Genomic DNA, 26,490 nt, shown 5'->3' with positions numbered 1-26,490 from the left:
GTCTTAAGTCCAATTTTTTATCACCACGCCACGGCATTCAAGATCCATCGATGTCTGCAGATAAGAACTTAAACATTACTGGAGCTTCCCACTCCACTTTCCCAGCAAAGTTCAAGCTCTGTAACACCTTGAAGTCATTTCCTATCAAAGAACCCCTCTTGGTAATCTTGCACCCATCAACGCTCATGTGGCCCTCTACTCAAAAGAAAAAGCAGAAAATCTATTGTGGCTACTGACAGCCCAATGGGTTAGTTCGTCATTTTTTCAATTTCTGATTCCTTTCCGTCAGTGTGGGGAAAACATCCACTCAAATTAAAAAAACTTAAAATGTAAAAATGTCCAAAATGTTTACAGTCAGTAATGCAAAAGTTACTGCTTAGTGAATTAAAACAGAGTTAATCAGAAAAAACACACAGCTGTTTGTGAGAAGTGTTAACTTCTTTTTTTGCATTTCAAAAGAAGACAAACCCAGAGATCATCAATCAAGGTCAGCTTGTGTCACACAGTTTCTCACAGCTTTCAAATTTAAAAACTTTTGCCAAATAAATAAACAACTGTTACTTTTACAACTATAAACATTCTGTGAAACAATTCTGTAGTACAATCCAACTACAGGATGTCTTCATTATCATACATAGAGCTGTAGCATTCTACCCCTTTTCTCTCTTCTGGTCACCTATTCCAGTACAGGTAGACTATCCTTTATCCAAACTTCCGAAAACCTCTAAAAACCGAAAGTTTTTTCGTTCAGCGTAAGTCGTGCGCACGACATGACCAGAGTGGCGCACGACTTACGCTGAGCAGGGCAGAGGGTCACAGAGTTCCCTCCTGGGTAGGAGATTGCAGGCCGAGCCGGGCAGTGTGAAGGAGGTACCGGGAGAGTGAACCCAACAATACAGCGGCCCGTCTGATAGCTGCAGCGGCCTGTCCGATATTCTTTTCTCCCCCCGACCCGACCCCCACCCCGACCCCCCCGCCGACCCCCACCCCCCGCCGACCCCGACCCCCCGCCGACCCCCACCCCCGCCGACCCCCACCCCCCGCCGACCACCACCCCGACCCCCCGCCGACCCCCACCCCCCGCCGACCCCCACCCCCGACCCCCCCGCCCACCCCCAACCCCCCTGCCAACCCCCACCCCCCGCCGACCCCGACCCCCACCCCCGACAAATTTCCCAGTCTTATAAAATACCTTCTGAAATCCAAAAAATTCCGAAAACCGAAACTCAGCTGGTCCCAAGGCTTTCGGATAAGGGATAGTGTACCTGTATCACTAAAATGAACAAATATCACCTCAAAGTACTGAGTACTGAAATCGGTCATAAATTTAAAAATGCCAGTTATTGATGTGGTTTACCTCATGACCGGAACTAGAGGCTTTCACACAATTTACAATAACCAGAATGTCACCGTGGCCACAATAAAAGTCTGGTTTTCACAATTGAATAGGTTAGTTAAGCTCAATAACTCTACTTTAATTCAGACCAATATCTTAAACTCAATACACCTCCCAGCTTGAAAAAGAGAGAGGAGCCACAGCCACAGTTACATTCACACATGCTTTTTAAAAAATAAATTATCATTCACACTGAAAACAAAAAAGTTGTAGAACAATAGAAAAGAGACATGCGCTTCCCTTTTCTTTTTTTTCCCCTATTTTTATCCTTTTTTTCCTTAAGCCAATTTTTAATTTCTGATTGTTTTCTACTGACTCCCATTCTGTACTGATTCAAAATTTCAGGCTCACAGTCCGTGTCCTCGGCCATGCCTGTTACCCCCTGCACAGTTCTTAACACTTTTCCCTGCTGTATGGGAAGGCGTGTAACAACGTAGAGTGAAGGGTGAAGGGAACGCTGAAGCTTCAGTCAAGAATCCCAATCCTCTTCTCAGTTCATGCTTTAGATCTGCTATAACTGTCTCCCTCAACGTTTGCAACCTCCCAACTTCCATTTCGCATCCCTTTACACCATGCTTACAACTCCCACATTTTAGCGCTTCACAGAACGCCTCATCAATTCTGAGACAACCCATTCCTACAGAAAACTGTTTCTGTACCAGTTTCCCATCCGCCACTTCCTTCACCCAATTAATCAGCAACACCTCAGACTGTTCCTTCATTAGCCCAAGGCCACTTTCTTTTTCTTTCTGCTTCTGTTCGAGTTTCTGTATTTGTTTCTGTTTCTGTAGGCACACTTTCCCAGCGCCTTTCCTAACTGTAATCTGTCCACTTAAAACTTTTAAGCAGCGCACTTTGGGCTCGATTTTCATTGGGCCGTGGAGTCGGGATTGGAGGCGTGCGGGGGATTAAAATCCCGAAATCGGGGGTCCCGACCCCAACCCGCCTCGATGCCAGTTTCAAAGGAGGCGGGTACCCGCCCCACACTGGGAGCCGCCTCCCCGAGGCAGGAAGGGGATTAGTGCCAATTAACTGCCTGTTAACAGGTAGTTAACCGACAGTTTTTAGCCTAATCCCTACTTTTAAGGTTGAACTGTGAGATTCCCCCCATTGTATCTTAGAGAGATTTAAATTCCTTTCCCAAATTAAGCTGACCTCTGGAAAATAATACGACAGCAAAATACTGCGGATGCTGGAAATCCGAAATAACAACAGAAAACGCTGGAAAAACTCAGCAGGCCCGGCAACATCCGTGGAGAGAGAAACAGAGTTAACGTTTCAGGTCGAAACCCTTCGTCAGGACTGAGAAAAAAGCAGGAAATGAAACAGATTAAGAAGCAAGTTTGGGGGGCTGGGAAATGGGGGAGGGGATGGCAGAACAAAAGGGAAGGTCTGGGAGAGGTGAAGAGACATTAAGAGATATACAAGGCGAGACGAGCCCAGGCCACTTTCTTTTTCTTTCTGCTTCTGTTCAAGTTTCTGTATTTGTTTCTGTTTCTGTAGGCACACTTCCCCAGCGCCTTTCCTAACTGTAATCTGTCCACTTAAAACTTTTAAGCAGTGCACTTTATCTTCCAATTCCTCTCTCTCGTCACGCATTTGAACCACAGCATCGTGAGTAGCCAGGAAGGAAGTAGTAGCTTGTACAGCATGGGCCCTGACTGCATCAAACTCCTCTTTAAGCTTCTCTCTTTCTGCCTTCAAGACTCTATTTTCAGCCTGTGTCTGAGCATGCTTTCTCCACAATACCCCTATTCCCAGACAAAGCCCTTGCAATCGGTATGTTTTCTGTCTCCTTTCATTTTGTTTCTGCTGAAATAGGAACATTTTCTGTCTACTGTCTTTTTAGGGGTGATTTTGCCAATGGGGGCGGGTTGGAGGCGGAACTGCTGCTTGTCGGGTTTCAGCCCCGCCTCCATCGACTTGTGGCCAACCCACGCTATTTTCCCTCGATTGACCTTGTTAAGCCCGCCCAGCGGGCTTGGCAGGCCAATTAAGGGGAAGCCGGTTACAGAGAACGTCAGCGTATGACGTTTCATCTGTCAAAAATTTTTGACAGATGAATTGTCATCGTTTGACAGCTCTGTGAAGCTGTCAAACACTGACATTCTATATTGTTTGATGAGTCCTTGTATTCAAGACTCATCAAACCTCTTTCTTTAGCAGAAATTAGATGGTTGTTGCATTGGAGAATGCAGCAGCCATTCTGTCATCTCTGCCGGTGAGATGCGAGACTCTCCGGTTCCCCAACTGTTGAAGCCTGCAGGAAGAAACAAAGGTAAGTAAACATTTTCTATCACATTTCACTCACATCTCCACACTTGCTCCCATCACTCACCTCCACAGCGCACTTTTGCACCCCTCCGACCCCCGCAGCCCCACTGCTCGTCTCAGTGACCCTGGTGGGATTTCCCGACGTCGGGAAGCCCGCACCTCTGTTGGAAAAATGGGGATAATCCTCTTAACTGCCTGTTAACAGGCAGTTAAGTGGCTGTAATCCCCTTGCCGCCTCCAAGGAGACGGGACCCGGCGCGGGTCGGCTACCCGCCTCCTGGCAAGATGGCATGGAGGCGGGTTGGGTCGGGTACCCGCCCCCAGATTCTGCCATTTTCACGGCAGTCCCGCCTCCAAACCCGCCTCCCCAGGGCTGGCAAGATCCAGCCCTTTGTCTCTGCAGACACACATTCTCCAGTGCCTGCTCAACCTCCTCCCAGCTCCCCGTTAAAATTTCTGTGGAAAAACTGTAAGGCCTCCCCCCCCCTTACTTTTATTCCAGTCAGAAATTTTCAAAGGGACCAACTTAGTCGAGAAACCATCGATTTTGTGTGATTCCATCCTATTCCCTAGATCACGATTCCTGGGAGCTAGTTATACCCACTATCGATATTGATTCATACTCACCGTCCACGTATTCGTTGGACGAGTTCACGGCACCAAATGTTAAGCAGCCTCCTTTCTCCTCTGGTTCACAACAACACGTTTTGAGGGAGCACGAGACTTCGTAGTGGAATACAGGAAACTTTCTGATATCCGGCACTGACGGGACCGAGCTGGTGCCGTACCATCAAAAGTGCCGGACATACCAGAGTTAATGTTGAAACATACGGAACTGAAAAGCTCCGTGTGAATCAACAAACCCTGTTGCTTAGCAACAGCTTCAGAACAGTCAGCTGCAGCTGCAAGCGTCTCTAGCTGAAGCTGTTGCTATAGCTACAGACCTTGCAGTGCCTGACTGGGGAAAAAAAAGCAACGAGAACTAAAAAAACTTATAGAAAATGGCTCCTGATTTTTGCCGTTAGATCGAGTATTCCGGACATATAATCTCTGGATAAACCAAAGTTTCCTGTATACGGAACAGAATTTATTGATACACAGAAAGGTGATCGGCCTTTAACTGTTTACAGAGAATGACTTTACCGGTTTTTGTATTTTTCAAGTACATTCTGACAAACTGTTGAAAACCATACTCCTTTATACACCAGGGAATTATAGACCAGTCAGCTTAACTTTGGTGGTAAGAAAAATAATGCAATCCCTACTAAAGGAGAAAATAGAAGAACATCTAGAAACCAAAAAGATAATAAGGAACGGTAGCATAGTGGTTATGTCACTGGACTAGTAATCCAGAGGCCTGGACTAATAATCCAGAGACTCAAGTTCAAATCCCACCATGGCAGCTGGGGAATTTAAATTCAGTTAATTAAATAAATCTGGAATAAAAAACTCAAATTAGCAATGGTGACCATGAATCTATCGGATTGTTGTAAAAACCCATCTGATTCACTAATGTCCTTTAGGGAAGGAAATCTGCTGTCCTCACCCGGTCTGGCCTATATGTGACACCAGACTCACAGCAATGTGGTTGACTCTTAACTGCCCTCTGAAATGGCCTAGCAAACCACTCCGTTGTAAAAAAAACCACTATGAAAAATAACAAGAATAAAACTGAACGGACCACCCGGCAGCGACCTCGGCACCAGCTACGGACATGATAATGGCACACCCAGCCCAGTCGACCCTGCAAAGTCCTCCTCACCAACATCTAGGGACTTCTGCCAAAATTGGGAGAGCTGTCCCACAGACTAGTCAAGCAACAGCCTGACATAGTCATACTCATAGAAGCATACCTCTCGGCCAATGTCCCAAACTCCTCCATCACCATCCCTGGACAGGACAGACCCCCCCAGGGGAGTTGGCACAGTGGTATACAATTGGGAAGGAGTGGCCCTGGGAGTCCTCAACATCGACTCTGGACCCCATGAAGTCTCATAGCTTCAAGTCAAGCATGGGCAATGAAACCTCCTGTTTTATTACCATCTACTGCCCTCCCTCAGCTGATGAATCAGTACTCCTCCATGTTGAACACCACTTGGAAGAAGCACTGAAAGTAACAAGGACACAGAATGTACTCTGGGTGGGGGACTTCAATGTCCATCACCAAGAGTGGCTCGGTAGCACCACTACTGGCTGAGTCCTGAAGGACATAGATACCAGTCTGGGCCTGCGACAGGTGGTGAGGGAAAAACCTACTTGACCTCGTCCTCACCAATCTACCTGTCACAGATGCATCTGTCCATGACAGCATTGATAGCAGTGACCACCACACAGTCATTGTGGAGACGAAGTCCCGTCTTCACACTGAAGACACTCTCCATCGTGTTGTGTGGCATTACCACCATGCTAAATGGGATCGATTCAGATCAGATCTAGCAGCTCAAATCTGGGCATCCATGAGACGCTGTGGGCCATCAGCAGCAGCAGAATTGTAGTCGACCACAATCTGTAACCTCATGGCCAGAGAGTGTAGAAGAGCATGCCAGGAGCAGCACCAGGCTTACCTAAAAATGAGGTGCCAACCTGGGGAAGCTGCAACACAGGACTACATGCATGCTAAAAAGCGGAAGCAGCATGCTATAGGCAGAGCTAAGTGATCCCACAATCAATGGATCAGATCAAAGCTCTGCAGTCCTGCCACATGAATGGTGGTGGACCATTAAACAACTAACGGGAGGAGGAGGCTCCATGAATATCTCCATCTTCAATGATGGTGGAGCCCAGCACATGAGTACAAAAGACAAAGCTGAAGTGTTTGCAACCATTTTCAGCCAGGAGTGCCAAGTGAATGATCCACATCGGCCTCCTCCTGAGGTCCCCATCATCACAGAAGCCAGTCTTCAGCCAATTCGATTCGTTCCACGTGATATCAAGAAACAGCTGAGCATACTGGAGACTGCAAAGGCTATGGGCCCCGACAACATCCCAGCTGTCGTGCTGAAGACTTGTGCTCCAGAACTAGCCACACCTCTAGCCAAGCTGTTCCAGTACAGCTACAACACTGGCATCAATCCGACAATGTGGAAAACTGCCCAGGTATGTCCTGTCCACAAAAAGCAGAACCAATCCAATCTGGCCCATTACCGCCCCATCAGTCTACTCTCAATCATCAGCAAAGTGATGGAAGGTGTCGTCGACAGTGCTATCAAGCGGCGCTTACTCACCAATAACCTGCTCACTGATGCCCAGTTCGGTGTCCGCCAGGACAACTTGGCTCCCAACCTCATTACAGCCTTGGTCCAAACATGGACAAAATAGCTGAATTCCAGAGGTGAGGTGAGAGTGACTGCCCTTGACATCAAGGCAGCGTTTGGCATCAAAGAGCCCGAGTAAAACTGAAGTCAGTGGGAATCGGGGGGAAAACCCTCCACTGGCTGGAGTCATACCTAGCACAAAGGAAGATGGTTGTTGTGGTTGATGGTCAATCATCACAGCCCCAGGACATCGCTGCAGGAATTCCTCAGGGCTGTGTACTAGGCCCAACCATCTTCAGCTGCTTCATCAATGATCTTCCCTCCATCATAAGATCAGAAGTGGGGATGGTCGCTGATGACTGCACAGTGTTCAGTTCCATTCGCAACTCCTCAGGTAATCACAGAATCACAGAATCACAGAAACCCCACAGTGCAGATAGAGGCCATTTCGGCCCATCGAGCCTGCACCGACACATATCCCACCCGATCCCCGTAACCCCTACACCAACACGTATCCCACCCGATCCCCGTAACCCCACGTATTTAATCCCCCTAACACTAAGGGTCAATTTATCATAGCCAATCAACCTAACCCGCACATCTTTGGACTGTGGGAGGAAACCGGAGCACCCGGAGGAAACCCACGCAAACACGGGGAGAATGAAGCAGTCCATGCCTGCATGCAGCAAGACCTGGATGACATTCAGGCTTGTGCTAATAAGTGGCAGGTAACATTCGTGCCACACAAGTGCCAGGCAACGACCATCTCCAACAAGTGAGCATCTAACCTCCGCCCCTTGACATTCAACTGCATTACCATTGCCGAATCCCCCACCATCAATATACTGGGGGTCACCATTGACCATAAACTTAACTGGACCAGCCACATAAATACTGTGGCAACAAGAGCAGGTCAGAGGCTGGGTATTCTGCAGCGAGTGTCTCACCTCCTGACTCCCCAAAGCCTTACCACCATCTACAAGGCACAAGTCAGGAGTGTGATGGAATACTTTCCACTTGCTGAGTGCAGCTCCAACAACACTCAAGAAGCTCGACACCATCCAAGACAAAGCAGCCCGCTTGATTGGTACCCCATCCACCACCTCAAACATTCACTCCCTCCACCACCGGCATACCATGGCTGCAGTGTGTACCATCTACAAGATGCACTGCAGCAACTCACCAAGGCTTCTTCGGAAGCACTTCCCAAACCTGCGACCTCTACCATCTAGAAGGACATGGGCAGCAAGCGCATGGGAACCCCACCACCTCCAACCTCCCCTCCAAGTCACACACCATCCTGACTTAGAAGTATATCGCCGATCCTTCATCGTCACTGGGTCAAAATCCTGGAACTCCCTCCCTAACAGCACTGTGGGAGCACCTTCACCACACGGACTGCAGCGGTTCAAGAAGGCGGCTCACCACCACCTTGTCAAGGGCAACTCGGGATGGGCAATAAATGCTGGCCTTGTCAGCGACGCCCACATCCCATAAACGAACATTTAAAAAAAGTCAGCATGGATTTCAAAAGGGAAAGTTGCTTGACCAACCTCATTAAATTTTTTGAAGAGGTAGCAGAGAGAGTAGTCAATGGTAATGCAGTAGATATAATTTATCTAGATTTTCAAAAAGCCTTCGATCAGGTACCCCATAATAGACGGATGAACAAGGTCAGAGAATGCAGAGTCAGGGGACAAGTAGCAGAATGGATTGCTGGCTGGCTTCAGGACAGAAAGCAGAGAGCGGGAGTAAAGGGTAGCTATTCACGGTGGCAGAAGGTGGGTAGTGGTGTTCCACAAGGATCAGTGCTGGGACCACTGTTGTTCACAATTTACATTAACGATTTAGACTTTGGAATCAAAATCACAATTTCTAAATTTGCGGATGACACCAAATTGGGGGGGGATAGTCAATACTGAGGGGGACTGCAACAAATTACAGGAGAACATTAATAAACTTGCAGAATGGGCATATAATTGGCAAATGAAGTTCAACACAGATAAATGTGAGGTATTACATTTTGGTAGGAAGAATAGGGAGGTCACTTATCACTTGGAGGGTGCGAGTCTGGGTGGGGTAGAGGAACAAAGGGATCTCGGAGTACAAATATACAAATCACTAAAAGTTGCAACACAGGTTAGCAAGGCCATAAAAAAAGCAAACCAAGTACTAGGGTTTATTTCTAGAGGAATAGAATTGAAAAGTAGGGAAGTTATGCTAAACCTGTATCGAACCTTGGTTAGACCACACTTAGAGTACTACATACAGTTCTGGTTGCCATATTATAAAAAGGATATAGAGGCACTGGAGAGGGTACAGAGAAGAATTACAAGGATGATACCAGAAATGCGAGGGTATACATATCAGGAAACGATGAACAGGTTGGGTCTCTTTTTCTCTTGAAAAAACAGGGGTGACCTAATAGAGGTCTTTAAAATTATGAAAGGTTTTGATGGAGTGGATACAGAGATAATGGGCTGGATTTTCATTGAGGAGTCGGGTAGGAGGCGGGACTACAACTTTCGGGGTTGTAGTCCCGCCTCCATCGAGTTCTAGCCAACCCACGCGATTTTGACTTGATTGACCTTGTTGAGCCCGCCCAGCAGGCTCAGCAGGCCAATTAAGGGCCACCCGGCAACAGGTGACGTCACAGATTGATATTTCACCTGTGAAGACCTTTTGACAGATGAAATATCAGCGTTTCACAGCTGTTTGAAGCTGTCAAACACTGACAATCTGTACTCCAAGTTAATTCCTTCCTGTCAGGATGATTTCCGGAACAGAAAGCTGAATGCTGGAACTTTTGACAGATCGCGGCCATTCTGCTTTCTGTGCCGGTGAGTTGAGGGACTCCCGAGACCTGAGGGAAGGAAGGCTGTAAAGGTATGTAAATATAAGTAAAACTTCTTTAAACACACCAAACACACTTACCTCTGCACTCATGCACCCATCACTCACCTGAACACCGGACATCTCGACCCCTCCAAGCCCTTCATCCCGACGGCCCGCCTCGCTAACTTGGCGTGGTTTGGACCCATCGGGAATCCCACATTTCAACAATGAAAATAGGGATTAGGCTAAAAACTAACAGGTAGTTAACAGGCAGTTAATTGGCACAAATCCCTTTCCCGCCTCAGGGAGGCAGGTCCCAGTGCAGGTCGGGTACCCGCCTCCTTTGAAACTGGCATGGGGCGGGATGGGTTCGTGCCCCCCGATTTCAGGATTTTAACCCCCCACACGCCTCCAATCCCGCCTCCACGGCCCAATGAAAATCCTGCCCATGTTTCCACTTGTGGGGAAGAGCATAACTAGAGGCCATCAATATAAGATAGTCACCAAGAAATCCAATAGGGAATTCAGAAGAAACTTCTTTACCTCAAGTGTGGTGAGAATGTGGAACTCGCTACCACAGGGAGTGGTTGAAGCGAATAGTATAGATGCATTTAAAGGGTGGCTGGACAAGCATATGAGGGAGAAGGGAATAGAGGGTTATGCTGATAGATTTAGATGAGGAAAGACAGGAGGAGGCTCGAGTGGAGCATAAACGCTGGCATAGACTGGTTGGGCCGAATGGCCTGTTTATGTGCCGTATATCCTATCTAACCCTACATAATATTTTGACTACATCAAAAGAAAATGTCAAAATGACATATCTATTTCCCAAATCCACTGAGAGTAAACTATCTACGAAAACAGTTTGCAATTGTTTACCTCAGAACCATTTCCCCTACACGAGACTTCCTGACATAATGGGCCATATTTTCCGATCGGAGGCTTCCCGCGTACGGAGGCCTCCGATCTGGAAAAAATCTACGGACTTACCCGAGGGCTCCCGAGGTGCGTACACTTCGCTCCTGGGCCTCTCCAAACTCGAAATGCGCAGGGCCCACGTATCCCAGGGGTGCATGCAGTTCGCAAGCGTCCCTGGGATCGCCTGGGCCATGGGGAGCCAATAGGAGAAGAGAATCTCCCTTTATACACTTGACAGATAGACCTGTCAAATATATGAATGGAGATCACCCCAAAAAACACAGTAAAACATTAAATAAATTTTTTAAAAACATCACATTTCAAAATGAGTTGAAATTACAATAAATTAAATTTTTTAAACAAAAATTTAATTTTTTGAAAAAATAATTAAAGTTTTTTACGGGGCTAAAAATAAACTTAACTTTTTTTTAAAGTATTTTTAAATTATAAATCAGCAAAAATGTATTTATTTTTTAAAACTTTTTTCAACTCTTATGCTGGTAAAAGCAGCCCTTACGCTTTTACCAGGCGTAAGATTTCTAAGGGTTTTCCGCGGGCGGAGAGTCTCCAGAAAGTGGAACTCTCCCCCCGCAGAGGCCCTTCTCCAGGGCAGGCGTCCAATCTGTCAAGAGCAGTGGTCCTAGTACTGAACCCTGGGAAACACCACTATATACCACCCTCCAGTCCAAAAAACAGCCATTCACCACAACTCTGTTTTCTATCCCTTAGCCAGTATTATGTCCATGCTGCTACTGCCCCTCGTATCCCATGGGCTTCAATTTTGCTAACAAGCCTAATATGTGGTACTTTATCAAATGCCTTTTGAAAGTCCATATACACAACATCAACTGCACTGCCCTCATCCACCCTCTCCGTTACCTCATCAAAAAACTCAATCAGGTTATTCAAACACGATTTTCCCCGAACATATCTATTAATCCACACTTGTCCAAGTGGCTGTTAATTTTCTCCCAGATTATTGTTTCCAAAAGCTTCCCCACCACCGACGTTAAACTGACTGGCCTGTAATTGCCAGGTTTATCCTTCTCCCCTTTTTTTGAACAAGTGTGCAACATTTGCAATCCTCCAGTCCTTTGGCACCACTCCTGTATCTAAGGAGGATTGTGGCCAGCACCTCCGCAATTTCTACCCTTACTTCCCTCAGCAACCTAGGATGCCTCCCATCCGGACTGGGTGGCTTATCCACTTTAATTACTACTAGCCTTTCTAGTACCTCCACAGAGGGCGGTGGAGGCCAGTTCATTAAATATATTCAAGAAAGAGTTGGATATATTTCTTAAGGCTAAAGGGATCAAGGGATATGGGGAGAAAGCAGGGACAGGGTACTGAATTTGGATGATCAGCCATGATCTCATTGAATGGCGGAGCAGGCTCGAAGGGCCGAATGGCCTACTCCTGCTCCTATCTTCTATGTTTCTATGTTTCTATCTATTTTTACCTCATCCAGTATCATAGAAACATAGAAGATAGGAGCAGGAGTAGGCCATTCGGCCCCTTGAGCCTGCTCCGCCATTTAATGAGATCATGGCTGATCATCCAAATTCAGTACCCTGTCCCTGCTTTCTCCCCATATCCCTTGATCCCTTTAGCCTTAAGAAATATATCTAACTCCTTCTTGAATATATTTAATGAATTGGCCTCAACTGCCTTTTCTGGTAGAGAATTCCACAGGTTCACCACTCTCTGGGTGAAGAAATTCCTCCTCATTTCTGTCCTAAATGGCTTACCCCTTATCTTTAGACTTTGACCCCTGGTTCTGGACTCCCCGCCATTGGGAACATCCTTTCTGCATCTAGTCTGTCTAGTCCTGTTAGAATTTTATAAGTTTCAATGAGATCCCCTCTCATTCTTCTAAACTCTAGCGAATATAAGCCCAATCGACCCAATCTCTCCTCATACGTCATTCCTGCCATCCCAGGTATCAGTCTGGTGAATCTTCGCTGCACTTCCTCCATGGTAAGAACATCCTTCCTCAGATAAGGCGACCAAAACTGCACACAATACTCAAGGTGTGGTCTCACCAAGGCCCTGTACAACTGCAGCAAGACATCCTTGCTCCTGTACTCGAACACTCTCGCTATGAAGGCCAACACACCATTTGCCTTCTTAACCGCCTACTGCACCTGCATGCTTACCTTCAGCGACAGGTGCACAAGGACACCCAGGTCTCGTCGCACTTCCCGTTTTCCCAATCTATTGCCGTTCAGATAATAATCTGCCTTCCTGATATTGGGGGATGAGGTGGAAGTGGGATGTGAGAAGGATAACGTATGAGGATACCAGCATCTTGTATCCTATAAGCCCTGCCGCTGGCCAGGGCCTCAGCCATGCCCCTGCCAAGAGTGGCCAGCACCATCTCCTCCAAGGGGGTGGGGTGAGGCTAGGAATGTGAGTTGTGCCTCCTGTTTGGTACAGATTGTTGGTAGGTGAGTGATGGGGGGTGGGGGAGGTCATGCAATGAGCAGTGTGTGAGGCTGTGTCCCAAGCCCCGGGATCTCCGGCCGCCTGCAGTAAAACCCGCAAAGCAGGTTAAAGTCGAGGCTTCAGGCCTCATTATAATATTTAAATTGTCAAGCCGTCTCTTGGCAGCGAGTTAGCAGCCCGCCCTCCCCCCCCCCCCCCCAATCCCGCCTGAGTGAAAGGTGAAAGTGGACGGGTTGGGGTCAGGATTCACATTTTTTCAACTTTCACTTCCCTCCCCCCACCCCCCCATGCCTTCAGCCCACCCGCTCTTACCTCCGAAAATTCCGGCCATTAATGTCTCTCCTAGACATATGGTTACACATTCAACAATAGGGAGGCAGGGTTAGGGTTTACTGGCTAGTGGGCATGAGTGGCAACATTAGTGACTTCACAGCTTGGGTTGTTATGGTATTTTGTTAGGTGGATAAAAGCAAGCGAGTGTCTCACTCACATGTGGGGTCGATTTTCCTGGAGCCGTCAGGCAGGGTTTCAGGCGTGTGGGGGGGGAAAATCCCGAATTTGGGGGTCCCAACACCATCCCGCCCAAAACCCCGCCCCACGCAAGTTTCAGGGGCGGCGGGTACCCGCCCCGCACTGGGACCCGCCGAAACCAGGCGGGAAGGGATTAGTGTCAATTAACTGCCTGTTAACAGGTAGTTAACAGGCAATTTTTAGCCTAATCCCTATTTTGAGGGGTTTCGTGTGGGATTCCTGACGGCTCCAAACCACGCCAGGTTAGAGCAGGCGGGCCGTTGGGTTGAAGGAGTTGGAGGGGTCGCGATGTCGGTGCTCAGGTGAGTGATGGGTGCATGAGTGCAAAGGTAAGTGTGTTTGGTGTGACTGAAGTGTGTAAAGAACTTTTACTTACCTGTACTTACCTTAACAGCCTTTCTTCCTGTAGCCGTCGGGAGCCCATCACTCAGCCGGCACTTAAAGCTGAACGGCTGCGATCTGTGAAAAGTGACAGCCTTCAGCTTTGAGTGCTGCTGAGAGTTCTAACTGAGTCTGTGCAGAAGGACTCATGTTAGAACTCAGACTGTCAGTGTTTGACAGCTTCAAACAGCTGTGAAACACTGATATTTCATCTGTCAAGAACTCTTGACAGATGAAATTGCAGTCTGTGATGTCACCTGTTGCCGGGTGGCCCTTAATTGGCCTGCTGAGCCCGCTGGGTGGGCTCAACAAGGTCAATCAAGGGGAAATCGCGCGGATTGGCCGGACGTCGAAGTAGGCGGGTCTAAAACCCGAAAGTTGTAGTCCCGCCTTCTTCCCAACAGCTTCAGGAAAATCGACCCCACAGTCTCTTGGGGCTTGAATGGCGCTTGCAGGGTGCAAACTGTTGTATGGTACAGTGGAGTCAGCTCACAGAGCAGGGACACACATTTTAGTGCTTTTCATCACCAGACGCAGGTTAAGTATTACTCATTTCAGACTAGCTTATGTCTCTCACAGGTAACTTGCCCACATTCGTGGTGGGACAGGTTGACTTATGCCAAGCAATATAGATCCATTGTAATTTATTCAACAAAACCGTTTATTTGACGGCTTCCAAACTCCACCTGAAATGAAACTTTTTTATTATTACTCACAAACTATCTTTTGGAGAAAAGAATTTCCATTTCTCAATACTGGCTCCTGTCTGAACTGCAGCGTTAATCACAAATGCTGGATATTGTGTAAGAGGTTCTGACCTTAAAGTGCTGACAATCCACCTTCCGTTTTTTGGCACCTTTTCTGTGGTGCAGCTGTTGCTTCACTTTGACATTGATCCTTATCAGGTCAACTTTGATGGTTTTCTATAACTAATAGCCACGAATGAATAGCCATCTTACAATATTGTAACCGTCTGGCCTGAAAGCTTGTATTAGATTTAACCCTGTCTAAGGCTCTTCTTCAAGTGAAATCCGAATGTCACATAACCCTTTGCCCACCACAGAATTACCTAGAGTTTTTTGAATCAAAGTCATCAATCATCAGGTGGGCCAGTGCAGAGTTTTAACTTTAAATTTCATCACGTACAAATTCATCCTTATTCATTTGAAAATATTTCCATTTGGGGTCAAGTTTAATGGTCCTTATATTGGTAGCTTCCTTTAAACAAGTTATTTGCTTCTCTGTAATGGGCAAAGAATCTTGTCGATCATGTGCTCATGTAGTCACTGACAGCTCTGGGGTTATTTTCCACTTTGACAGCTCATGTCAGGCTGCTCGCTACAGTTGTCATGTAATCACTGAGAGATGTTTATTTCCACTCAGATTCTGTACATGCCTGGGATGATAGATAACCGATGTGTGTGTAAGTATCCTAAATTTACAGCTCATTAGTACAGGATGACCTTGCAGGAATTGGTTTTAACCAAACAAGCTGCATATACTTTGTCATTAGTCAGAGCAACGGGATGAGAATGGTTCTTGATAGGCACTAATTACTGGTATTTGCAGCTTTCCATGTTGCCTTTTTAAAGTGTGTTCAATATGGTATCCTGGATGAGGAGTTTAATTAGAAGCCAGAAATGCCTTCATCTACTGGAGAAATTTTAGCAATATTTACAAAGGTTGCTGATCTGTGCAACCACTCCCTCACCTCTACCTGTGATCCCTTGGTCCCCAGTAAAATCTTTAGGGGTAAAAATTCGGTTGCTTTGTGCCTCCCGTTAGCGCCCTAAGAGGGCGCTAATGGGGCACAAAGCAACTAGCGCCCGGGCGCGGCACCGCCCACGCCTCCCGCGAAATTCAGCGGGAGGTTAGCGGTGGCGCTAACCGGTAGCGCCCCGGCCGCGATCTTCGGCAGCGCCTCCCGACTTACGGCCGGACGCTATGTCCGACGGGATCGGGGGGCCTACCTGCGGCCGGGGAGGCGCAATTTAAAGGCGAGGTGCGGAGCGGCCATTTTTGTTGCTGGCCGCCTGCCAGCGCCTGCCTGCGCTCCCATCCCCAGCCTGTCCTTTCATCCCCTCCCCTTTTCCCAGCCCCTAATCCTGCTTTCCATTTCCTGCTTTTTTCCAGTTCTGACGAAAGGTCATCGACCTGAAACGTTGACTCTATTTCTCTCTCCACCGATGCTGACTGACCTGCTGAGTTTTTCCAGCGTTTTCTGTTGTTATTTCGGATTTCCAGCATCCGCAGTATTTTGCTATCGTATCAGCTTTTAAATAGGTTTTTCTTTGCTAGATGTTGATTTGTGACGTCACCAGGCCAAGAGATACGAGTTTAATTGGAGTCAGTGAGCTAACTCAGCATTCAGTCTCTCTTTTCTTTCAAACCAGGATTACATCGGACACTTTATGAAGTGAGAATGCTATTCTCAGTCGTTCAATTATCCTAGACTCATTGAATTTAATTCTTTACCAGAACCCACACCAGAAGAAACAGGGGACTCTTTGCAGGATTTATACAAGGCACTGGAGAACGCCAGTGTGTCTCCTTTAGGAGAGCATCGCCTTTCCACCAAACAGGAATTCAAGAGGTCCTTCGTAAAGAGATGCGACAATCCAGTCATCAATGAAAAATTGCACAAGCTTAGAATTCTAAAGAGCACAATTAAGGTAGGACATTCCCATTTTTGTATAATAAATCATTATTGTTAAATTTGTGGAACATTGTGTCAGAACAAACTGAGACAAGACCTGGTGTCACGGAAGGTGAACACTCTGACCATTCACCCCGGGACAGAAAGATCTCAGAGAAAATAGCTGTGCGGAATTCCTACCTGAAATATTTAGTGCCAATAATGAAAGATGTCCTGAATAAGTCCCTGAATTGGCAGAGTGCCTCTAAGGTGCCAATTGGGTGCTTTCCAAAACCTCTTTAAAACCTTCTCTGGACTTTTATTCCAACAACCTCTTAAACCCTTACACGCTCTCCTATTCTGCATTCTGTTGAAACTACTGTAAAATACACAGAGGTATATATTTACAATCAAAGCCCAAAACTGATTACAGACCGACACTGAACATGCATCGCACTCTGAACACAGACCCCAAATTTAACAATAATTTAGCATTAATGGTTATACAGACCGCAAAAGACTTTTTTTTTCCCGGAGTGATTATTTGCAACGCATTTTTGACTCTCTCTGCGCATACGCGCCCATTTGGTACCGCGCATGCCCACTCGATCCGGTCGTGCATGCGCAGTACCAAACGTTGCGATGACCTGCACCTCCACAGTTTCCTCTAGAAACCTCACTCCACCCTACCTCGGAAACCTTCCCAGCGCTGTGGTCATGCATGCACCTCATGTGCTTCTGTAGCTACCCAGTCGGTCTACCGAATCCAACACACCCTGCAGTAGCATCTCCTCCCATGCCTGCACAGTCACCTCTGGTGTTCCCCAAGGTTCCGTCCTTAACCCTCTCCTATTCCTCACCTGTATGCCTACTCTTGGCACCGTTATCCAGAAGCACGGGTTGTCTTTCATATGTATGCTGATGATACCCAGCTTTGCCTCTGCAGTGCCACCCTCGATTTCATAACTATCACTGTGCTGACTTAAAATTGAGGATGAGCCAGAGCTTTTCACAGTTGAGCCACACGGCCTGTCTCTGTGCTGTAATGTGATACAATTCTCTGATGCTCCTTGAGGTGCAATCCCGAACGGTGAGGCGCCTTGGGACATTTGCTATTTTAAAAGTACTGTATAAATGTAATTTGTTGTTGTTTTTGCTTTACTCTGTGTAATATTAAATCTTTAAAATCGTTCAATTCCCCAGTGGCACAGCAAATTTATCCAGTAGACAGCTCAAAGCTGCACAGAGTACTGGAATCGACCCTGATCTTTTTCCTAAGTAGCATGAAAGATGCTACAATTAGCCTCACCACCCCAATTTAGAGCGAGGAAGCCATTCAATTCAATTCAATTCAATTCAAATCGCTTTATTGGCATGACAAGTTACATCTTATGTTGCCAAAGCATCGGAAAACGTTCATGTTTGTTCACAAAAATACAGATCTATCCATACAGTGTATAAACAGATATATCCCTGAGTGTATAAATATACTTTCATATAATTTATATATACTCTTATCTTATCTTTAGTGGTTGTCCCTCTGTTTATGGCAAGCTGTAACATAGTGTGCCGCTAGTGTTACGCAATTTCTCTCTTCCCCTAGTAGGTATGGGAGTTTTTGGTCGTCATTCAAATTTCTGAATTCCGGGCATATTTTTGTAAATTTTGGGTAGAAATTCTCCCTTATGCCCTGATATTTTCTACAAGCTGTGAGGAAGTGCATCTCTGTCTCCACCATTCCCTGACTGCAGTGAGAGCATATCCTGTCCTCTCTTGGTAGCCGGGTCTGCCTGTGTCTACCTTTTTCCAGTTGTGCCAAAATCAGCAACAACAACTTACACTTACATATCACTTCGAGGGTATCAAATGTCCGAATGTTTTGCTACATTAAGGTTCACACGAAAAGAAGATAATTTGGACGTAAACAGGAATTTGGAGAGTTAATGGTGAGGTCTAAAAGGCCGGTTTTGAGGAATCTATTGAAGGTGGGGACGGATAAAGCAAGGCGAAGCAGTTTAACAAGGGAGGGCCAGAGAGCGTGGCCAGGATGCCTAAAAGCGCTGCCACCACTAGTGGTGGGATGATGCACAGTGGTCCACTCTTAGAAGAGTGGAGGCTGGGAACTGAGATTTAGGGCTGGGGATAGTTGCAGAGGTAGGGTAGACTGAGTCCATAGATGGATTTATAGACAAGGACAAGGATTTTGAAGTCAATGTATTGGAAAATGGCGAGCCACTGGGAATCAGCAAGAGGAGGACATAATGCAGAATATGTTCCAGGTCGTAGAGTTCTGGATAGGTTAGATGTACAGGTTTGATCTCTCAAGGTCTATTGAGGAGAACAACAACAACTTGCATTTATATAGCACCTTTAACATAGTAAAACGTCCCAAGGTGCTTCACAGGAGCGATTATCAAGCAAATTTTGACACAGAACCACATAAGGAGATCTTAGGACAGGTGACCAAAAGCTTGGTCAGAGAGGTAGGCTTTAAGGAGCATCTTAAAGGAAGAGAGAGAGGCAGAGAAGTTTAGGGAGGGAATTCCAGAACTTAAGGTCTAGGGAGCTGAAGGCACGGCTGCCAATGGTGGAGTGATTAAAATCGGGAATGCGCAAGACGCCAGAATTGGAGGAGCGCAGATTTCCCGGAGGGTTGTCGGGCTGGAGGAGGTTACAGAGATATGGAGGGATTTGAAAACAAGGATGAGAATTTTAAAATCAAGGAGTTGCCAGACCAGGAGCCAATGTAGGTCAGCGAGCACAGGGGTGATGAGTGAACGGGACTTGGTGCGAGTTAGGAAAGGGGTAGCAGAGTTTTGGTTGAGCTTAAGTTTATGGAGGGTGGAATGTGGGAGGCCAGCCAGGGGAGCGTTGGAATAGTCAAGTCTAGAGGTAACAAAGGCATGGATGATGGTTCAGCAGCAGATGAGCTGAGGCAGATGCGGAGACTGGCAATGTTATGGAGCATTGGAGAAAGTGAGTGTGGAGTTGACAAAGACATGGATAAGGGTTTTAAGCAGAGGCAGGTGTGAGTTAGGAGTGAAAGCTAGCGATATTGTGGGGATGGAAATAAGTGGCCTTGATGATGGGTTGCACTGCAGAGGTGAGTGAACACTGTCTTTAGTTCTCATCTTTTTAGCTGGGAGTCTTGGTTGACATTGGAGAAGCATTTTTGGTATGGGCCTTGGGTCTGTATCAGGTCCGTCAGACATATTCTCAGCCAGATTCTAGGAATACCCGCAAGCCGGCAGATCATCTGATTGATCAGTTGTGCAGTGCCTGTTAATCGTGGCAGCGGGAGAACCAGGCTCTGAAATTTAAAAAAAACTTCCAGCAGCCTCACCTCCAGCTGATCAAGTAACCACTGCATTAGGTCATGGAAAATCTGGGAGTTGCCTATTGGTGGCCCAGGGTCACGTAACGTGAGGCTCCTGTCCTTGTGGCAAATTTCTCTGGCTGCACTCTGTCACCTGATGTACAAAATAAATACACGTTTTGTCAAAATAGAAAATGTTTACCGAATTTTTGTATTTCTAGTTATTTTTCTTTCAAGTGTTGCTTCCTTTTGACACATTCGGGTACACTCTTCACTTCAGGTCACTTGATTCTTTGATCATATTTACTTTTAGTAGGCTGAAAAATGTTGATTAGATTTCCTGATCCATCTGTTTTTCATCATAACATTACAGGTTGGAAAATATTTAAAATGTAATGAGCATCTTGCCTTTGGGTTTGCAATTTTTTGCAAATGCACTCTTAAATTTACTTTTCCTTTCTGTGCAGTATTATGATTTGGGCAATCTTAGGATGCTATTTCCTAGCCCGCTCAACAGCTAAGTCCTTCCTATGAACAGAAATTTAGCTTTATGTTCCAGGTAAGGTAGGCTGTAGAATGCCAGCTCAACAACCAACCCATTTACTGATATGTCCACCGAATCCAGTGTGGAGTATGGACACCTCGAATGTTTGTTCATGTTGCATGCCCAGAATGTTAAGTTTGTTTTAGTGCCCACATCTCTACCTTCACAAGTGCAAAAAACTGCTCTATCCTTTAATGTATCTTATTAAGTTTATGTGAACTAGTTCCCTTACACTTCATTTCACCTATATCTATATAATTAAGCACATGTTTTAGAGTCGCACCTCCAAAAGACATAGGCCTAGAAATTCAGTAAGGCGCTGCAAGCTTTGCGCCCAGTTACCGCCTAAAGAGGGCTTCTGCGCCAGTATAGGAGGTTGCGCTGATATTGAGATCGGCGGTAATGGCGGCAGTAGCCGGTAGCGCTGCGCCGGCTCCGATGACGTCATCGGTGTGCGCAGTGCCCCGTTTCCGGCCCGACGCCCATATTCAGTTGCCGCCGCCTCCTCCGTGGCGGCCGCTACTAACATCCGGAGACCAGGGCCTTACTGCAGCCTTAGTGGGGCGCATAAAGGTGGAGGTGCGGCCGGCCGCTTTTTCGGCGGCTGCCTGCCCGCACCTCCTTCCCTGGCCTCCTCCGCCCCCCCCCCCCCCCCCCCGCGGCATTGCCGGCTGCTTTCCGCGAGCCCGTCACTTCTCCGTGGTGCCGGGCTCATTTGCCGGCACAATCCAGCGGCAATCTACCCGTTGCAGGCACCTCCACCTTAAGAGAAGGAGGAGGCCTGCAGTACCACAGCCTGCCGCACCGCATCGGGTGGCACAGCGGCACTTAGAGCGCTGATATTCAGTTTCAGCGCCCCAAGCGGGGGCGGGCACACCCTGGAATAGCGCCCGGTTCCGACTTGGGGCGCAAAAAGTGAATATTTGACGGTCGCACATGGCTCCGCGCCCAGCGCTAACTTTTGGCTGTTAGCCAGCTGGCGGGGCCATAGTGAATTTCTAGGCCACAATTCCTCAAAGTAATCACACGGCAGCATCTCCCAAACCCGCGACCTCTTCCACCTAGAAGAACAAGGGCAGCAGGCGCATGGGAACACCACCGCCTGCAAGTTCCCCTCCAAGTCACACACCATCCTGACTTAGAAGTATATTGGCCGTTCCTTCATCGTCGCTGGGTCAAAATCCTGGAACTCCCTCCCTAACAGCACTGTGGGAGTACTTTCACCACACGGACTGCAGCGGTTCAAGAAGGCAGCTCACCATCACCTTCTCAAGGGCAACTAGGGATGGGTAATAAATGCTGGCCTTGCCAGCGACGCCCTGATCCCATAAACAAATAAAAAGAAAGGTTTAAAAAAAAACCATGATTGACTTGAATCTGGCTCACATTTAGTCAACTGGATACAGGTAGACTATCCTTTATCCGAAAACCTTGGGACCAGCTGTGTTTCGGTTTTCGGAATTTTTTGGATTTCAGAAGGTTTTCATCTCTGTATCGGACAACAAACACACAACAGCTTGTAAACACTCGGGCCCTGCCTTGGAAGCGTCTCTGAAGCTGTTGCTAAGCTACAGAGACTCTTTCCACAGCCTGACTGTTTAAAAAAATGCTAGGGGAAGAAAAAAAACCTAGGGGAAGAAAAAAAAACTAACAAAACGGCTGCTGATTTCTGCCGTTAGATCGAGGTTTCCGGCTCCCCCTGCTCCGTATCTGAATTCCTTGACTTAGCGGGGGTCTAGGGCTCGACTGCCGCCGCCAGTTGTGGGAAAGCCGGATATCGGCTGACTCCTACACTAAGCTGGCCCGCAAATCAGGTTGGGTGGGGGGGGGAAGAAAAGACTATCGGACGGGCCGCTGCAGCTATCGGACGGGCCGCTGTATTGTTGGGTTCACTCTCCCGGTACCTCCTTCACACTGCCCGGCTCGGCCTGCAATCTCCTACCCAGGAGGGAACTCTGTGACCCTCTGCCCTGCTCACAGGGAAAGGCAGAGCTCCCAGACCACTCCTGTCATGTTTGGCGCCACTCGGGTCATGTCGTGCGCACGACTTACACTCCATGAAAAAACTTTCGGTTTTTAGAGGTTTTCGGTTTTCGGAAGTGCGGATAAAGGATAGTCTACCTGTATTTGAGTTAATCAAAAAACAGTTCCATTCACTTGACAGATAGGAAAATCTACCAACCAACAACCACCACAAGACTGGCCAATCAACTTGCTCATTTATTTTTCAATACTGCCATTCACAAACCAGTAAGTACAATGCAATTAGTCAGTTCACTAAAAATAAATTGCTCCATCTTCTTTTGGCAGCCAGGTTGTTTTTCAAGCCACCGAGTGCACATGCCTAAAAATAAACTGTAAACATAATTAACACAAAAGAATCAAAGAAATGCAGCCGTAAACCGACCTATTTTACCTTAGAAACCCTGTAAGAACGTTCCCCGGTCAGGCCTACCCATTGCCCTGGGGCTGAAATTCTGTGAGGTTCACAGTGCCTACCGTGTTTATCTTGCTCTCCTGCTAATATTTCTACGGCTTTAATATATAAAATTGAATCACCACAGCATAGGGGGTTATAGATAATTCAAGCCATTGTAAATTTCTACTTTTATAATGCAGCACAATTATAATATTGGATATAGAAAAGAGAAATGGTTTTGTTGGAGATCTATCATTGCACGTTTTGCTAAACACCTGAATGCACAAATATAACTCTTGCATTTTTATTTTTGTTTCTGTAATGATGTGGATTTCTTTTCTGTTTTTCACCCAGGCAAAAGAAGGAGAAGTAGCGATTATAGACAAGCTCCTAGACAATCCCAGCTTGACATCCAAAGAGTTTCAGGAATGGAAACAAACCTATGTAGAGATTTTCATGGATATCTGTCAGAACAATGCAGCCGCAGAATCAGTAAACGGTGCGACTGAACAAGCTGCGCCTAAAACTACACCACCTCTGATGCACACCCACTCCTACATTGAGACCCATGTATGAACAGTTTCTAGGCAGGCCTTGTATTAAATATAATAATTTTTGACTGCTTACTTTATACTGGTGAGTAATGATGTAAGTATTTTCTGAGTACAGAGACTCCAGTTTAATTCAGATGTTTGTTGGCTTTGAGTTAGATTCTGGACACAAGTGGGGAAGTTTTTTTAGTTTGTTTGAAAGGGGCATTGTTGTCTTTGCAAGATTCTTGGGAAAGCTGTGTCCCTCCTTATAAATAGATGTCCTAATAACACCACTTGGGTCATGAAAATAATCGTGGTGTGGCTTACGTGGGATTTTATTTTGGTGTGCCAATGATAAAAATGACACTGGGTTCTTTTAAGTTCTTTCCCTACCCAGAATGGCAATTATGCCCTTTCAAGTCTAACAATATACATAAGTTAGCACAAAAAGAGCCTATGAAGAAATCGTGGATTTTAGTTTGGTTTTCCTGGTTTTTTTCCCCCTCCACTCATGTTGCACATGATTCTCTGAATAAAAGTGTAGCAGATTATGAGAAGCTGCACAAGAATGGGTCTGCACTGCAGCTTCACGTTCCCCGACAGCCCACACAGATTAGGCACTTGCATGCGGGGAATCAGGGATGTCCTCCTGCATCTGCTCCAAATGCTGCCACCCCCAAAGTACAATGTGTTGGTGCACCAGTGAACTGTGTCCCCAGAGCACAATAAGGCCAGTTTTACCTCCGTCCGACTGGCAGAACGAGGCAGCAGCAGTCCTAGAATTACAGTGCTGCAAATACCACACGGTTCCAGCACCGATCCCGCCAGCCGCAATTTTTCCCAGGGCCTTCAAAAGAGGTTTCACAGGAGCCCATCTGAAGCATGCAGGAGCCTTATTGCAGTATGCAAATTGAGGTTCTATGACGTACAGAGGACCCTGACTGCAATTACAAGGTACAAGCAGGTGGACTGTGTCACTCCATCCATTTGTACAAGATGTGCAGCCAAACCAGTGGACATTAAAGGTCGCTCAAGACACGGCCCAGGAAACATCTCATTTTCTTTTGTATGGGGACAGGAGGAACAGAGAGCTCTTCCTGGGACCAGAAATAAAGAGAGGCTGTTCTATGCCCTCCTGAGGCTCTCGTGCTCCACCCACTGCCTGCCCGCACTCCACCCACTGCCTGCCCGCACACTGCCCACTGCCTGCCCGCACACCGCACACTGCCTGCCCGCACACCACACACTGCCTGCCCGCACTCCACCCACTGCCTGCCCACACACCGCCCGCTGCCTGCCCGCACACCGCCCGCTGCCTGCCCGCACTCCATCCACTGCCTGTCCGCACTCCTCCCACTGCCTGCCTCACCCCACCCACTGCCTGTCCGCACACCGCACGCTGCCTGTCCGCACACCGCCCGCTGCCTGCCCGCACTCCGCCCACTGCCTGCCCGCACTCCGCCCACTGCCTGCCCGCACTCCACCCGCTGCCTGCCCGCACTCCGCCCGCTGCCTGCCCGCACTCCTCCCACTGCCTGCCCGCACTCCACCCACTGCCTGCCCGCACTCCGCCCTCTGCCTGCCCGCACTCCGCCCTCTGCCTGCCCGCACTCCGCCCTCTGCCTGCCCGCACTCCGCCCTCTGCCTGCCCGCACTCCGCCCTCTGCCTGCCCGCACACCGCCCGCTGTCTGCCCGCACTCCACCCGCTGCCTGTCCGCACACTGCCTGCCCGCACTCCACCCGCTGCCTGCCCACATTCCACCCACTGCCTGCCTGCACACCGCCTGCTGCCTGCCCGCACTCCACCCGCTGCCTGCCCACATTCCACCCACTGCCTGCCCGCACACCACCCGCTACCTGCCCGCACACCACCCGCTGCCTGCCCGCACTCCGCCCGTTGCCTGTCCGCACACGGCCCGCTGCCTGTCCGCACTCCGCCCGCTGCCTGTCCGCACTCCGCCCGCTGCCTGCCCGCGCTGCACCCACTGCCTGCCCGCGCTCCAGCCGCTGCCTGCCCGCACACCACCCGCTGTCTGCCCGCACTCTGCCCGCTGCCTGTCCGCACACCGCCTGCTGCCTGCCCGCACACCGCCCGCCCGCACTCCACCCACTGCCTGCCCGCCCATCGCCCACTGCCTGCCCGCACTCCACCCGCTGCCTGCCCGCACTCCATCCGCTGGCCTCTCGCTCTCCACCCACTCCCTGTCCATGTTCTGCCCTCTGTTAAAATCGGCCTTAATAATGTCTATATTTAAATGATGTTTCAGACTGACCTGGATAGAATAAGCCTCAGATAAAATTGTCTTCAAGTCTGCAGTCAGATCAGCACTAAAATCATGATTGCAGAATGTGAATATGTGATCTGTGCATAATTAAGAAATATTCTGTTTTTAAAGCTCATGATAATAATTTCCATAATTTTAAGCAATTTTGTAAAATTAGCTTTTGTCACTCCTGCAAAAAATATTCTAGGTATTTCTAACTGTATCTTAATTGTCTATTTCTGTATTTTTTGCACCCCCATTCACTCTGCTCTTTGGTATAATTGGCTTACCCCACGTTCCACCCACTCTTTGTTCCCCATACCTATTTTTTTAAACACAATCTTTTATTTAATGATGATGCAACCAGGACTTGTAATCCATGCATACAATAATCAATTGTGTGCAAAAACCACCCAAATTAAGCACAGCGGAGTTTTAAATGGATCAAATATTGAAAATTTACCACATCGCAGCATAAAAATAGGCTCTGCATCTTAAAATGTGGAAGTGCAGCAAGACACAGTGGTAATTTCCCTCACTTCACTGAACTCCTGTTTCACCTACAGTACTGTGCGGAAGTGCCGCACAGAGGCTGCTATTGAGTTCTAACTACTGACCAGTTTAGGAATGGCTGAGACCGATGCGGTGAGTAAATCAGCCAGAGTGGGAGCACGTCCTGGGGTGCAAAATAACAGAAAAGGCAGAGGGTAATCCAACCTCGGAGACAAATTTGGTACAGTTTGT

At 47.6% G+C, this 26,490-nt stretch overlaps 1 protein-coding gene across 1 annotated transcript in view; it reads left to right on the top strand.

Moving 5' to 3' along the window:
- cnksr2a (connector enhancer of kinase suppressor of Ras 2a) overlaps positions 1–23,572 on the top strand; it is a 775,384-nt gene extending 751,812 nt beyond the window's left edge. The window contains exons 23-24 of the mRNA XM_086006247.1: positions 16,513–16,706; positions 23,303–23,572. Of these exons, the coding sequence (XP_085862373.1) occupies positions 16,513–16,706; positions 23,303–23,524 (416 nt within the window). The 3' untranslated portion in view covers positions 23,525–23,572. The remainder of the gene's footprint in view (positions 1–16,512; positions 16,707–23,302) is intronic.
- Positions 23,573–26,490: the final 2,918 nt, after the last annotated feature.

Source organism: Somniosus microcephalus, chromosome 14 (genome assembly GCF_052327205.1).
Source record: "Somniosus microcephalus isolate GS21.2 chromosome 14, FLI_Smic_1.0, whole genome shotgun sequence".
In the NCBI taxonomy this organism is placed as follows: domain Eukaryota; kingdom Metazoa; phylum Chordata; class Chondrichthyes; order Squaliformes; family Somniosidae; genus Somniosus; species Somniosus microcephalus.
This window is presented reverse-complemented; position numbering and strand designations above follow the sequence as displayed.